The sequence below is a fragment of the Vitis vinifera genome, chromosome 7 (assembly GCF_030704535.1).
Source record: "Vitis vinifera cultivar Pinot Noir 40024 chromosome 7, ASM3070453v1".
Classification (NCBI taxonomy): Eukaryota; Viridiplantae; Streptophyta; class Magnoliopsida; order Vitales; family Vitaceae; genus Vitis; species Vitis vinifera.
The window spans coordinates 31,416,850-31,433,889 of NC_081811.1; the positions used below are offsets into that span (position 1 = coordinate 31,416,850).

Sequence of the window (17,040 nt, forward strand, 5' to 3'; positions counted from 1 at the left end):
ACCTTTAACAACAATTCTGATAAACCATTTTTCTCTTAATCAGATGCTAATGAAAAAAAAAAAAAATGAAGGATGGGTAGTCCTTCCAGAAAATCACGATCTTGCTTATCTGTTGTTTTCTCTTGAGAACTGTCTTATCCCCTTAAGAGAACTTGATCCTTGGATAGGTTGGACATCTTTTCCATGAAATCTCTCTCTTTCTCTCTCCCTAAGGATTCCCAATTTATTTGCCACACCATTTAATTTGGAATTCTAGAACTCTCTCGAAAGTGAAAACTTTTTCATGGTTGATGAACCACAAGACTACAACTGATTCAATTTAGACTATGATACCTTTAAAGCAATCAGCCTTCTCAAATAAAATAGAACCTTGGTAACATAAAAGGGTCTAGTGAAATTCAAAGGTTCGTACACAAAAAACCCTTTTTCATTTTCTTAATAGATGCACTCTTGGTGGAAGTGTAGGAAATCAGTGGATTGTGGTAGCATTGTCCTATTGCATTTGGGAAGTGGCACCATCTTTCCTACTTAGCTAGAATCCAGTGGGTGCCACCCATGGACAATTTGGATTGAGAGGAAGGCCTAGCTATTAAAACAGACAGAGCTACATCACAGAAACATGAGACAAACTCCATTTCTCATCTTCTCTTTGGGGTCAGATATAGGAGTTTTATAGTGGTCTTTTAGTATGATTGCAATGGACCAGGGAAAATTTGCTATCATCACTGGTGGTGGAGGGGTCTTGTTGATCATTAGTGCTTGGTAATAAGTCAAACTTGTTTGAAGCTTGAATGCTATATACAGGAGTAGAGATTTTAGTCTTCTTTTATTTCCTTAAAGATCTCCACCCTCCTTCATAATCCTTTTCTTTTACCTACAAATTTTTCTGTTTCTATAATAATTAAGTATAAAAAATATATATTTAAAAAAAATATCAATTTATTTATTTTTAAATTATGCGCCTATAATTTCTTTTCTTTCTTTCTGTTTTCCTTTCTTTTTTTTTTGATAGGCTAAAATTGTGTGCCTATACTGCTTTGTATATATATATATATACGACCTGATGGTTGGACCATAGACCTAGTCCTCTGAATGGATTAGGGGTTGATCTCAGGTCTCATAAAGATGATCAGCGATACAACTGATGAATACATTACTTCCAATCAGCCCCTCTCTTAGGTCCTATAATAGATACAGAGAGTACAAAGAGGAGTGTTTTCACAAAAAGGTGGAGGGAGAGGTGTGGGGAGATTCAGAGAGGAAACTTTTATAATGTTATTCATATCTCAAAGGAAAAAAAACAGTGCAGATCAAAGCTCATTAATGAGAATTTTTATTTTATTTATTTTTCTTTTTTTCCCTTCTTTAATAGGAAAGAACACCTCAATAATTTATTAAAAAAAGGAAAAGAAGGATAAGGCACCCTTTGAATGGAATGAAAACAAATATGAAAAGATTACAAATGGAGAACCTTCCGGACTCTGCCAATCAATACTAACAGAACCTACATGGGGAACCTCTGGGGCAAACAACCATCCACATAATCTGTAGCATTGGAGCTCCTCTCTTTGCAAATCTATCTGCCTTTTTTCCCTTTCTTTCCTTTTTTTATAGGCAGACAGACAATATATTAAATGGCACCTACTTATCAAAAAAAAAAAAATATATTAAATGGCACCTAACAAAAAGGGGGGCTTACCCAATGTACATAGGTACTGTACATAAGGTACAGAAAGCAAAAAAGCAAAAAGCAACTTCAAAAGACAGCCAACAAAAAGACCTATCCATCCACAATTAAGGCTATGTAAAAGATTCAGCATTGTATAATTGTCTGTTCCTAACGAAGCCTAAGATCACTCCAACAAGGATTTCAAAAAGGTCTCCTCAAACTCTGCTATGACAACTCTTCATCATTGAAGATCCTTCAATTACGCCCTCTCCAAATGCACCAAAATAAGCATAAGAGTGCCATGCATCAAAACTTCCTTTGCCTCTTATCCAACCCCTTAACCTTCCTACCTATAAGAGGTTTTTTTCACTGTGTGGGAATACCCACTTCAAACCAAAAATTGCTAATATAAGATTCCACAACTTTTTTGTCTTATCACAATGTATTAAAATGTAAATTGTTGATTCTTTACTATCTTTACAGAGGCTACATTTATTTATTTTGATAAGTAAAAACTTAAATTAAAATAAAAGGGCTGCCAAAAATAAGCAGCTCAAAGTGTACAAGAAAAACAAGCCTCTCTTCACCACCAAGGCACAAGCAAAAGAGTACAGAATAAGAGCCTCCAGAAGTACCCAACCATTCAAGAAAACCTACTAAAGATAGTGGGCTACATTTATTCATCATCATCCACCCTTTTCTCATAAGAATATTTATTCTAGAATCGTCCCACATAATGCTTCCCATGCAAAAAACACAAGTTATAAGAGGTGCATGGGACCCAAATTTCTTTAGCAAGGAGCAACTCACTAGGACTTTACACAAAAGTTTGGGAGAAGTGGGTTTTGACTCACTAATTTGAAAAAATATAGAAAAAGGAACCCCAAATTTTATAAATCAGTCTTATCTTTATCCATTTAAAAATACTTTAAAATATATGCACTTTTTCATAAGTCAGATAATTACTTCCTGAAATGACCCTTTAATAACACCAATTGACAATTCTTTTTTTTTACCATGAGAACTGATTTGAGATCAATAAAATATGAAATTTTAAAAATTAAAAATACAATTAAAACTAAAAAAAATTAAAACTAAAAAAAATTTAAAGCTAAAAACATAGATATCGAGAAAGAGCTAGAAATACAATGGGTATTAAAATTTTATTTTTAAAATTTTTTTGTTTTAATTGTATTTAATTTTTATGCATTTTAGTTTTAATTGAATTTTTAATTTTTAAAATTTCTTATTTTATTGTTGATGTCAACTAATAAAATTTTTATTCAATTGTATTAAAAAAAGATGAGAAGGTGAGTGGATTTATATAACACAAGACATAAAATCATTATTAATTAGGGAATTAGAAAGATTTTACTTATCACTTGAGGATTCTAGGGAATTTTTTCACAATGATTTGTATCTCATATTATTTAATAAAAAATTTATAATACATTTGTAAGGTACTTTTATCAAATTAAAATGATAAGTTTATTTAATATTATCAAGTAAAAAGGCATTTCAGGAAATATTTATTTGACTTATGAAAAAATGCATGTATTTTAAAATATTTTTAAATGGATGAAGATAAAACCGATTTATAAAAGTTTGGATTCCTTTTTCTATATTTTTTCAAATTAGCGAGTCAAAACCCACTTTTCCCCAAAAGTTTCCCTTTTTATCTTCTCTCTAATGTATGTTGTCCACCCCAACATCTTACAGTCTCACCCATCCACTAAATATTAAACCACTTCAAGAATCCTACTAAAAGAACAACCCAAGCCTTTTGAAGGATTGATATTTTGTAAATTCAACAATCAAAATTCCAAGGCCCCCTCTTTGCTTGAGAGACCCAAAATAAACATGGGCCTGGACCCATTCCATTTGTGTATTTTTTTTAATTTTTTTTTTAAGTAATAGATTGTATTGTTTTTTTTTTTTTTGATAAGTAAAGAGAATTTCATATATAAAGAGATGCCAAAAAAGTGACTCAAGGTATACAATACCTATACACCCACCACCAAAAAGGCCAAAAAAGAAGAAGACAAACACCCAGCTGACCCAGAATACAACCTTAATAGGATCCCAACCAATCAATAAAATTAACCATAGTTAGAGGGCAATCAACTATAAATAACTTAGCCTCAGACCAAAGTGAAAAAACAAAGGAGTATTTCATTCTCTGTATTGACAACACATTATCCTTGAAAGTCAATTTGTTTCTCGCCTTCCAAATCGCCCAAAAAATATAAAGAGGAGCAGCTCTCCACACCTTCTTGCGCTTTTTGCCCACAAAAGAACCATATCAGCTAAGGAGAGTCTCTCTAAATGATGAAGGCAATGCCAGATAAGGAGAAGGGTGAGGTTTTGGAGGGATAGATGGTGTGGGGAATCCCCTTTATGTGTGTCTTTTCCTTCCTTATTTGTTTTGGTTGTTGACAAGGAAGCTTGGGTGGCGGATGTTTTGGACCCCTTGGTGGAGGGGGGTTGGAATCCCCGTTTTTCAAGAGCCCTAAATGACTGGGAGGTGGAAAAGGCGGAAAGATTCTTTTTTTGATAAGTAAGCACAAAATTCATTCATAAAAGGCGAATTAGCCCCAAAGTATATAGGGAGTATACATGGCAGTTAAGACCTTACAAGCAAAAAACCAATAACTCACCACCCCTTATCTGGAGGCTAACCACTCCAAGAATCCTATAAGGGAATGCGGCTCCTCACCAATATACAATTTAGCCCAACCCCAAATGTTACATACAAAATAATATTTAAGCCTTTGAATTGTTAACTCCCCTCCCCTAAAAGCTAATCTATTCCTTTCCTTTCAAACCGTCCAAAAAATAAATAACAGAATGAAATTCCAAAGTTTTTTCCTTTTTTTTCCCCACAAAAGCACCCCCCAAACTAAATAAAACCTCCTTTACAGTTTTAGGAAAAGCCCACTTAACCCCAAATAAGCCCAAAACTAAGTCCCACAGCACTCTGACCACTGTACAATGAATAAGAATGTGATTTACATTTTCCTCTTCACAAGCACACAAAAAACAGCGATTGGGAAGCTGCCACCCTCTCTTCTGGAGTCTATCAAGAGTCAATATCTTCCCCCAAGTGGCTTCCCACGCAAAAAACATAATTTTAGTTGGAACTCTCTCCACCCAAATTTTATTTTTCGGAAAGATGACCTCCAAAGGCCTATCCAACCGGCTGTACGCTTCCTTAACTCTAAACTGCCAATTTCCTCCTCCCTTCCAAAAAACCGAATCTTCCTCCCAAGTTATCCTGTATCCCCTCAACACCTGAAGCAAGTTGCCTACCATATCCAACTCCCAATCATTAAAATCCCTAATAAATCTCAAATTCCAACCTCCTCCAAAATTTTGGTCCCACATTTCTTCTATTGTCGCATTCCTATGAGTTGCCAAAATGAAGAGATGCGAGAATCTTTGGGACAATGCTATATCCCCACACCAAAGGTCAGTCCAGAACCTAATTTTATTGCCTTTCCCCACTTTGAACGCCAAGTTTTCCCAGCACCATCCAGCTTCCTTTAAAATCTCCTTCCAAACCCCCACCCCAAACGCACCCACAACCTTTTTAGTCCTCCAGCTGAAGTCCTCTTGACCATACTTCACCAACAACACTTGCTTCCAGAGAGCATCCTTATCACAAGCGAATCTCCAAATCCATTTGCCAAGTAAAAATTTGTTTAAAAGGGTTAGTTTCCTTATTCCAAGCCCCCCTTTCTCCTTATCCCCACACACCACCTCCCATTTGACAAGATGAGCTTTCCTTTCCAGGTTTCCCTCTCCCCACAAAAAATCTCTTTGCAGTTTTTCTAGTCTCCTTGCCACAGAATTGGGCATTCGAAAGAGGGACATTTGATACATTGGCATGCTTGTCATTGTGCTCTTTATAAGAGTGATTCTCCCGCCCTTTGAAATATATTGTCTTTTCGAAAGGGCAAGCCTCCTCCTCACTTTCTCTTCTACCCCATCCCACCTAGAGATGGCCTTATTTGGCGCCCCCAGAGGCAGCCCCAAGTAAACTGCAAGCAGCTGCCCTACCCTACACCCTAACTCCACTGCCATCTCTTCCACCTCTTCCACTTCCCCTATTGGAATGATCTCGTTTTTAGCCAAATTAATTCTTAACCCTGAAACGGCTTCAAACCAAAACAGAATCCAACTCAAATTTGTTAAATGCTCCTTTTTTGCCTCACAAAAAACGATTGTGTCATCGGCAAAGAGCAAGTGTGCAATGTGGACAGCCCGCCCTTTACCACGCTGAATTTTACACCCTGAGATAAATCCCTCTTCCACAGCCCTTCTTATTAGAACGCTCAACACTTCCATCCCCATGACAAAGAGATAGGGGGAAAGGAGGTCCCCTTGGTGCAACCCCTTCGAGCTTGAGAAGAAGCCAACTGGGACTCCGTTCACCATGACTGAGAACTTAGCTGTGGAAATACACCACCACATCCACCTCAGCCACTTTGAACCAAACCCCATTTTTTCCATAACCTTCTAAAGGAATTGCCAATTAATGCTATCATAGGCCTTCTCAATATCTAGCTTACAGATTAACCCTTTCTCACTCCTTTTATTCCACGCGTCAATCACCTCATTTGCTATTAGAGAGGCATCTAGAATCTGTCTTCTCGTGACAAACGCGTTCTGATCAGGGAAGACCACTCTTCCTATCACTTTTTTAAGCCTATTGGCCAGCACCTTAGCCAACAGCTTATAAAGCCCCCCCAAGAGGCTGATGGGTCTAAAGTCCCCTAGATCCTCGACCCCTCCTTTCTTTGGTAACAACACCAAAAAGGTATTGTTGAGACTTTGAGGAAAACATCCTGATCATAAAACTCCTTGAACATCTCCAAAATCTCCTCCTTTACAAAATCCTAGCAACTTTGCCAGAAAGACAAAGTGAAGCCGTCTGGTCCTGGGGCTTTATCCCCGTTCATATCCATCAAAGCCGCCTGGACCTCAGCCTCAGTGAAAGGAAGCTCCAACATCCCCGCTTCTTGAAGACTGATTTGGTTAAATTGAAGGCTTCCAATGTCCACCCTCCACTCCGAGCTTTCTGAAAGCTGCTGCTAAAAGGCATTCACTACCCCTTCCTTAATTTCTCACTCCTCTGTCAGCCTCACCTCATTTATCTTAATTCTGTCCATGTAATTGGCTCTTCTATGGGCGGAAGTCATATGGTGGAAATATCCCGTGTTTCTATCCCCTGCCTTTAACCATAACTCCCTTGAAGCCTGTCTCCAATGGGTTTCTTCTAAATCTACCCACTTGGCATATCCCTCATTGGCTTGCTTTTTACAAGCTAATTCCTCCACTGTCAAGCTTCTCTCACCTTCCACCCTATCCCAATACTCCACTTGTTGGAGAGCTGCATCCTTGTTACATTTCAGATTCCCGAACACCTCCCTATTCCGAACTTTTAACTTCTGTTTCAACTCCTTCAGTTTTGCAGTCAATCTGAAGCTGACGCTACCTCTAACCATTGTCCCCTGCCACTAATTATGGATTAAATCTTTGAACCTCTCGACTTTGAACCACATATTTTCGAATTTGAAAGGGGTAGGCCTCCCCCCTCCTTAGGCTACCCCCCTCAAGTAAAACTGGGAAATGAGCCGAGGTCGGCCTGGGTAACCTTCGCTGGATCACCCTACTAAACTGGTCAAGCCAGTAGGGAGTTACTAGAAATCTATCTAGCCTAGCCCTTGATTGGTTATTAAGGCCCCCACTCCACGTGAAAGCTCCCCCTTGCAACTGTAAGTCCATGAAACCTAGCTCGTCTACAACCTGCGCAAACCTCCTCATAGCTGAGGTTATTCTCCCTTGCCTACTCCTTTCACTTTGAGAGAGGATGATGTTGAAATCACCCCTTAGACACCAAGGTCCTTCCCATATTCCTCTAATCGCCCCGATTTCTTCCCACAAGCACTCCCTATCTACTCTGGTAAACGGGCCATAAACACCCATGAACACCCAAACCACCCCATTATCCACATTCCTGAATCTACAGGATAAGGAAAACTGTCCCTCCTCCCACTCTAATAAATCTAGAGATCTTTTATCCCAACAAATCAAAATACCTCCAGCTGATCCAAAAACATCCAAGGCCTTCCATTCTAAGAATCTTCTAGACCCTAAACTACTCACCACCCTATCAAACATAACTTGAATTTTTGTCTCCTGAATGTAGAACAAATCCACCTTCTGCTTCTTGATGATAGATTTAATTGCTTTCCTTTCCATACTTTCGTTCGCTCTCCTCACATTCCAGCTCAACAACTTCAGGTTCATTGGACAACCACTAACTGACCCCCTCTGCCCTGAAGAGGACATTTCCGTCTACCTTCCCCCTCATAGTTAACTGAGCATTCCAATCTCTTTAACTCCCTTTCAAATCTCGATTTTTCCAATAGGCCTTTACTGTGGATCTTTTCCCTCATTTTCCTGATTTTGACCAAGAAACGCAAAATTTCCTTTTCCAACCCGTCAGTCGAAAATCCCAAAAATTGGCTGAACTTTGCTAGGCTACTTTCTTCCCATTTAAGAGCCCCTTCCCCCCTTCCTTCTTGGAATTCATACTAAGATGACCCCCCTCCAAATCCCTTGCCACTGAGATAGGGCCATTAAACTCAACCAATTCCCAACAGTCATTGCCATTCGCACTAGGCCCAACTGCGTCTTGGCAATTTAACACAATTCCATTATGGCAAGCCTCCCTTAACACCCCAGAATAATAAAAAAACTCCTCTCCTGGAGTCCTACTAAACGAAAACAAAAAAGAATGAGAAGGAGACCCTGAATCCCTTAAACCCCCGGAGTTTGAAAAGAGACCCATACCTCGAAACTTCTTCCACTAGGGCGTTGTCTGTCAACAAGTAGTGGAAGTCCACCTGCTGTTCTCTCTCAGCTTCCTTTTCCCGCATACTTAGAAACTCCAGCTCAATATTGACTTCCCCACAGGACCCAGATTGGGCTAAGTATTTCCCCAACGGACCTTTATTAAGCTGAACCTCGGCCGGGCCATTGCTATTCGTAACTAAAAGCCCAAAAGGCTGCACCCCAAAATCCTTAAGATGGGTTAGAAATGGCCCGCTGCTCTTCCTTTGGGCCACTGCAGGCCCAAATCGCAGCCCAATCTCCACCTCTGAAGCCTTCTCCTTTCCCTTAAAGCCCTTCGACCCAACCTCAGGCCCAACCCCACCAACACCAACCCCTTTTAAAGTTGCTCATTCAGAAAGGATTTGCGGACTAGGCCCCCCAACCCACCTCAAGCCCAGAGTGTCTTTAGTGAGCCCAAACGAGGACGACCCATCTTTCGCCCCACCCACTAAGGGTCGGATCATCGACCTGAATTGAATCCGGCCCGCAGTCAAAACCCTACCCGTCCCGTCCACCTGCCCTTCCGTCTCGTCAGCTGTCCGTGACAGCGCCTCGAGCCTTGCGTTACCCTACTCTTCCACTCGCGGGCCAGCACGTGCGCCTCTGTTGCCCCTGACCTCTCTTCTAGCACGATATGTTGAGCCCCGGTAACTCTCCGAATTTTGTCTAATCGACGGCAACACCTCCCACCAAAGAGGAAGGTTATAAGATATCCCCTCGACTCCAATTTCCAACGAACTTAGCAGCTCACCTCCCTTTGTTTTCACCAGGATCCTAGTCCACCAGAGGTTTTCCATTTTTTCCGTTAGTGGATCCATGGCTACAAAACCACCGCACTCATCCCCCACCCTTCTCAGAATGGACGGGACCCAGAGCGATATTGGCAAGCCCATGATCCTCACCTAAACTTCTTTTCTTATTTCCCCTTCTTCCAAACACCCGTAACTTGGACTCCAAAGCTCCAGACCTACCTAAATCCCACCCACTGACCTTTTCCCGGCGGCGAAAACTCTTCTGGCTTCTTCCACAAATTCGAACTCTAGAAGGGCCTGACCCTCTTCCAGCCAAGCCAACCAAGCTTTCCTTTCAGCCCCCAAGCACTCACCATCAACCACCCCAACCTCGCAAGATTCTCTCCTCCTGCTACCCTAGGGTTCCATCTTCCAACTAAGCAGTGCCCCAATCTACTCACATTTCTACTGATTTCCTCTCCTTCTACCTCCATTCTGAGCAAAAGTCTATCCCTATTCCCCCATATCTTTCCCGTTTCAGCTTGTAGTCTTACAGGGATCGACTCTTCCTTTTTTTCTCCTTTCTGTCGAGGCTCACGATTAGATCCCGTACAACCTCCGCCATAGCTGACCATCCCCCTCTTTCACCTCTCGCCCTCGCTCACCTTACTCCCATTATCCATCAAAATGGAAATCTTTGTTTTAAAAAAATCCCACTGCTTCCTAATCTCTTTCCAAACCCCAACCACGTAGGAACCTCTCACCACTCCTAACCTCCAACCCCCTTCTTCCTCAAACTTTCCCTTGATGATTTTCTTCCACAATGAATCTCTTTCACTAGAGAAACGACCAACACCATTTGCAAAAGAAGGGCCTTATCAAGCAAAGAAAGAGAACGAACACCTAGCCCTCCTTTTAATTTTGCTTTACAAATAGTTGACCACTTGACTAAGTGTATTTTCTTCTTTAAGGCTCCTCCCCCCCACAAAAACTCCTTGAATCTTCCCTAATCTCAACTTTACAATTCTTGAGATGGTGAACATAGATATAAAATAGATTGGTAAACTGATTTAAGTACTACGAAGTAAAGTGAATCTTCCCCCTTTTTACAGGTGTTGTCTCTTCCATGATAACAACATCTTACAAAACCATTCTTCTATCCCATCCCAAACCTCCACCAACTTGCATGGGGCCCTCAAGGGAAGCCCTAGGTAAGAAGAGGGCAGCTTACCAACCTTGCACCCAACACAAACAAAGTCTTCCAAAATGTCCACCCACCCCCCCACCCAAAAAAAAAAAAAAAAAAGGGAATCATCTCACTCTTTTCCAAGTTAATCTTCAGCCCCAACATGACTTCGAACCACATGAGCAGCCAATATAAGAAAGTGACTTGCTCTTGAGAGGCCTCACAAAAAACAATAATGTCATCAACAAAAAGGAGATGAGAGTTTTCCTTACCCTTACTCCCACCCCCTCTTCCCCCAACCTTGAAACCTGAAATAAAACGACCATTCTGAACTTTTAAAAGCAATATACTAAGGGCTTCCATAGCAATCACAAATAGGTAGGGGGAAATAAGGTATCCTTGTCTTAATCCCCTTGAGCTTTGAAAAAATCATGTAGGGGAGCCATTAATTAAGACAAAGAAACTAGATGAAGAGATACACCATTTAATTCAATTCATCCATTTTTGCCCAAACCCCATCTTGCCAAGAATTGTTAACAAAAAGCTCCTTCACATGATTATAAGTCCTCTCAATGTCAAGCTTGCACAATAACCCACAATCTCTCTTCTTTAGCGTTGAATCAACTGCCTCATTTGCTATCAACATCGCATAAAAAATTTGTCTTCCCTCAGCAAAGGCTTTTTGAAACTTGGATACCACTTTATCCACCACTTTCCTAAGTCCATTGGCTAACACTTTGGTCAACAACTTATAACGACCTCCAACCAAACTTTTGTCCACTTGAAAATTTTTGAAGGCCAAAGTTGTCACCTCCATCAGAACGTATATTAAGGTTAAGGTTTCTTCTTCTATTCTAAACCAAAACTAATTGGTTTTGTAGAAGCTCTCACCATATTGCCACAATGGTCTCTGAAACCAGACTGCCCACACCCCACAACCACTCTAGAGAGAGAGGGAGAGAGAGAGAGAGAGAGAACTATCAAAATTAAGCTTAAAGCATCCAAATCCCTGTGAGAGGTCATTCTAGTGAGAAGCAATGCATCTTCAAACATCCACATCCAACTTTATAACAAGGAAAACTGAATAAGAAATTATACTGATATCTATAATTGATTATGAAAAAGTCCAGTCTCAGAAACTAAATGCAACTCAACCAAGTATTGGAAAATTGAAACCAGGAGAGTCAATACGAATGCCAAGTAAAGCTTTTTACTAGACTACTTTTTTCCAGTTTCAGTCAGTGATATAAACAACTCAGTCTAGACTTTTCAAAATGACAAAGACTCACAGTCAGGCATGACAAGAATAAATATTTATTCCAGAAAAAGAAAGGCAAAGGTCAGAAGTACACAAACTTAATTCAAGACCTGTAAAATTAACAATTTTGTTACTTACCACAAGTGATCTTCCTGTGCTCATTTGCAAAGACCTTTACAAGTTCTCCCTGGAGTTCAAAAGACAAGTTAAATAACAATCAAATTGTAAAATGTAACCATAATTGAAATGCCAGGATCTGAAGTCTGGACTTTATTGTTGCATTCAGAGAGGAGACATTAAATGATTTCAGATTTTATATGAAATAACCCTGAAACATTGCTACTATAGATACAAAGAAATGCAGCAATGACTGATATGTCTAGTATATATTATATGAAATTAAATAGGCAACAAAGGAACAATACAAGGGTTATCCTTCTCAAGACTTCAAAATCCAATGCCTGAAAGTTATGGTAATGAAGGAAATGGGAAAAGTTTTAGAGACCAATGGAATTCTTATTGATGCCTGAAGTTATGGCACTGATGGTATAGTTTGATTATCTGGTTAAATGATATCATAAAGATGAAGACGATTGAGGGACTAAAGGAAAAACTTTGGCACCAAAACAGGAGAACAAAGATGACACCAAAACCTAAACCAGAGTTTTTTTATTTATTTATTATTCTTTTTTTATGACAAGCAAAGATCATATCTATAAACAGCACCTAACAAAAGGATGCACAAAAGCATATAGGGTGTATAAAAAAGGCACCAAAATGTCAACCAAAGTATAGGGATGAACAAAAAGCAATTCCCTCACCTTACTTAGAACTCAACCAATCAATAAAGTCCATCATGGACAAGCAGCAACCCCTATATACATTCTAATCCACTCCAAAAAATTATATATAAAGGATTGTTTGATTGTTTGATCTGCTTGTTTGGTGTTATTAAATGCTCTCATATTTCTCTCCTTTTAAATGGTCCAAAATAAGCATAGCAGAGCAGTTTTCAAAGATTTCATCCTCTTCTTTTTGACAAAAGATCGATGCCAGCTCAAAAGGACATCTCTCACTGTGGAGTGCATCACCACTCTATCCCAAAGAGTGCATACATTAGTTGTCATAGCATGATTGCATTAGAGCAATGTAGGAGGATGTGATAAGCCATTTCTTCTTCTCCTTTACACATTGAGCTGATCCAACATCAATATCCTTCCCATGTAACTTCCCAAGTGAAAAGGTTAGTCCTCACCAAGAACCAAGGATTCCAAACCATGCTTGCATGGAATACCTCCCTTCTTTCACTAGATAAGGAGGAATGGAAAGATTTAACTAAGACTTTGCCACATCTTATCCTTATATCACTACAAATCACCTACACTTGCAATCTCCTAAAAAAGGCCTTCACACTGTCTAGCTCCTAGTCATAAAGTTGTTTTGTGAACTCAAGGTTCCAAACCACTCTCTCCCCTTCTGTCTCCCACACCTCAGCTACCCATGCATTTTTGGCTGTGGCTATTGAGAATGTGGGAAAAGCCTCCCTAGGGTTCATCAGCACACCCCTTATTCATCTAAAACTTCACCCTCCACTTGTTTCCTACCGTAAAACTAGTTCTATTGTTAAAGTCCTCCCATCCCCTTTTAATAGCCTTCCACAAACCCACCTCATATCCTTTTCTCACTGTTTTTGAGCACCATCCCCCCTCATCCCTCCTCATTCTCCCCATACTTCCTTGTAATAGCCTGCTTCCAACAAGAGTCACTCTCACAAGTGAATCTCCAACACCCTTTGCCAATAAGAGCTTTGTTAATGATGGATAGACTTATAATACCCAAGCCCTCAATCCTCTTCTCCATATAAAATATTTACCGATTTACCATATGCAACTTTCTCTCAAGTGCCCCCCAAGAGGAAATCTCTTTAATCTTTTCCAACTTTAAAGTAACCTTTCTCGATATGACAAAGAGACAAAGTAAATTGGCAAGCTAGATGGAGTACTTTTTATTAAAGTCTGCCTTCCTTCTTTTGATAGGTATTGTCTCTTCCACAAAGTGAGCCATTTCTAAAATCTTTCCTCCACCACATCCCAAACCCTAGTTAATCTGAAAAGAGCCCCCAATAGAAGGCCCAAAAAATTGGCAGGGAGAGTTCCCACTCTACAATTTAGAACCTTAGCAAGATCTTTTGTATTGGAGACCCACTAATTAAAATCAACTCACTTTTTTCCATATTAATCTTTAGACCTAAAATTGCCTCAAACCACATGATTGCCCAACCCAAGTACTCCATATGCTCCTTTGTCACATCATAGAGAATAAGAGTATGATCAACTAAGAACAGGTGGTAAACCTCCATTTGTGCTCCTCCTCACTAAGAACTCTACGATGAAGCCCCCTTCCTTTACCCTCTTCAATATAATGGAGAGTGCCTCCATAGTCAAAATAATGAGATGTAGTGATAGAAGATTGCTCTATCTCAAGCCTCTAAAACTTTGGAAAAAGGTTGTTCAGGTCCATCGACCAATACTATAAAGATGACATTTAAACTTCACTTGAAAGAGTTTGGCTAGTAGAACTCCCTAAAAATACTCATTACTTCACTTTTCATGAAGTCCAAATGGAATTGCCAAAAAGCCAAGGAGAAGTCATCCAAGCCTAGGGCTTTATCTCCACACAAAATGGAGAGATCTAAAAAGACCTAAAAAAATAGTCTCTAAAGTCCCTGAATCTTTCCTACCTAAATCTTCAAAAGTCATTCCATTGATACTCAAATCTCCAGTACCTTGATTAAAAAAGAAAACTATGGAAAGCAATGCCCCTTCCTTTAAGTCTACATCCTCAAATAACATTTCTCAGTTCACCCTTATTTTAGCCAAATTATTTCTTCTACTAGCATTGGCATTTTTGTGGAAGAACATTGTGTTTTTATCTCTCTTTTTAAGTCATAATTCTCTTGATTTTTGCCTCTAGGAGATGTCTTCCATCGTTGCCCACTTACTATACTCCTCCATTGCCTTCCTCCTAGCCTCATTCTCCTCATCTGAAACAACGGTTTCCCTCCCCTTAGCATCCCAAAAAACAATCTAATTTAAAATTGTAGCTGTATTGGTAGTGGCATTCCCACATACCTCTCCATTCCAAGTTTTTAAATCCTGTTTCAGGACTTTCAACTTGGTAGCTAAGATGTGGCTATACAAACCCCTAACAGTATAGCTCACCCACCAATTTCCAGCCATGTATTTGAACTCTTCTACTTCCAGCCACATATTTTCAAACCTGAAGGGCATTTTACCCCTCCTCATCCAACCTGCATCTTAGAAAATGGAAGAATGATCAGAAACCTCCTCATCCCACCTGCACCAGTTTGTAATAATATTAATTTAATGAGTCATATGATAGAACTTTGGGAAAGGAGAAGACTAGGGCATGGAACAATGTTTCAGAAATCAATTTGGTTTTTACATCAGAGAAACATAACACCAAAGCTATTTTCTCAAACTGGTAATTAATGGGGAGATTAGAAAGGGAGAAAATTGCCTTCACATGGCTGATATAGACTTGGAAAACACATATTATGATGCACCCTACAAGATATAGTGATGAGTTCAAGAAACAAAAGAAGCATCGATCAGATGTGATGATTCAACTAAATACATGTGTTGCCTAGAATACTAACTAGTGTGAGAATAATCGAAAAAGGGAGATGAGTGAATTTCCAAATGTATAGGTTTATCTCAAGAACCAACATTGAGGTTTTATATTTTTTGCATTAGTTAGGAATGAGCTTTATAAACTTGCTTCCTAAACAGATCCTCCTGCATCTATTATATTAACACCGACTTATCAAGAATATGCAAGAAAAGCACTTCTAATTGTTGATTAATCGTCAAACATGGCTAAGAACCAATGGTTCCATTTTGGTGGCACGGTTGAGCGGTAAGGCAAGGGACTGCAAATGCTTTTTCTTGAGTTCAAATCAGAGTCTGGCAATTAAACATGAGGGTTGCACTCATTACGTGTAAGTAGATGCTAACGTGATGGTTGGTTTAGTGTGGGCTCATCTAGGTGCATTCTGTTTGTTGATGATATAGGTTTAGTTGAACAAACTAGAGTTAACATTAATTTCAAGTTAGAACTACAAAAAGATATATACCAGAATCCAACATTTCAAGTTAACCACGACAATGTACATAGTATATCTAACTTTGGTTGAAGTAGGGATGAAAAATGAGCTGTAGAAAAAATTAAGGGACAAACCATACCTAATTGCAACAATTTTTGTGAAATGTAACCTGACTAAGCTCACTTATAGATGCAAGTGGTTACCTTGGAACAATTATCATTAATAACAAGACATATCAAAGAGGACGTCACCCACAAAATTAGATCTTGATGGATGAAGTGGATAAATACCAGGCAATGGAAAGTTAGGTGTTAGAGAGCATGATATACATTGTGGGCCTAAATCCTACAAGCTTAAGCTTTTAAGAAAATTGGTTGTTCAACAATTGGTATCAAAGCTAAGGGTTATGGGTTTGAGTCGGGGAGTGCCAAGTTAGGGGAGGGATTGTTGCGATACAACAATGCCGCTCTTAAGCCTGAGGATGGGTCACCTAAATGATGACTCTTAGAACAGCCCATGGGGTGTGATATTGAATGCCATAAAATGTTCGACTTACCCTCATTGAACACCAATTGGTTTTTAGATGAGATTGTCAAAGTCCGATCCAGTATTAGAGCCTTGTTTGGTGGGAAGTCATGTATTCAAACTCCCCATCACATATTTATTTACCCAATTTATTAAACCCACGTGTAAGCCCAAAAATAAAGGCTATATGTGAGGGAAGGTGTTAGCGCATGATATATATTGTGGGTCTAAGTCCTACAAGCTTAAACTTTTAGGAAAATTGGTTGTTCAACATGGTATCAAAGCCTTGTTTGGTTGGAGGTCATATGTTCAAACCTCACCATCGCATATTTATTTACCCAATTTACTAAGCCCATGTGTAAGCCCAAAAATAAAGGCTATACATGAGAAAGGGTGTTAGAGTGCATCATATACATTATGGGCCTAAATGCTACAAGTATAAGCTTTTAGGAAAATTGGTTGTTCCACATGGTATCAAAGCCTTGTTTGGTGGGAGATCGTGTTTGAACCTCACCATTGCATATTTATTTACCCAACTTATTAAGCCCGTGTGTAAGCCCAAAAATAAAGGCTACACATGAAGGAGGGTGTTAGAGTGCATGATATACATTGTGGACCCAAATGCTACAAGCTTACAATAATACT

At 39.4% G+C, this 17,040-nt stretch overlaps 1 protein-coding gene across 3 annotated transcripts in view; it reads right to left on the reverse strand.

The window, feature by feature from the left end:
• Positions 1 to 17,040, reverse strand: part of LOC100256285 (uncharacterized) — a 72,901-nt gene that overhangs the window by 15,651 nt on the left and 40,210 nt on the right. For all 3 annotated transcript variants that reach the window (XM_010654759.3, XM_010654758.3, XM_010654757.3), the window contains one exon: positions 11,883 to 11,931. In XM_010654759.3, coding sequence (XP_010653061.1) covers positions 11,883 to 11,931 — 49 coding nt within the window. The remainder of the gene's footprint in view (positions 1 to 11,882; positions 11,932 to 17,040) is intronic.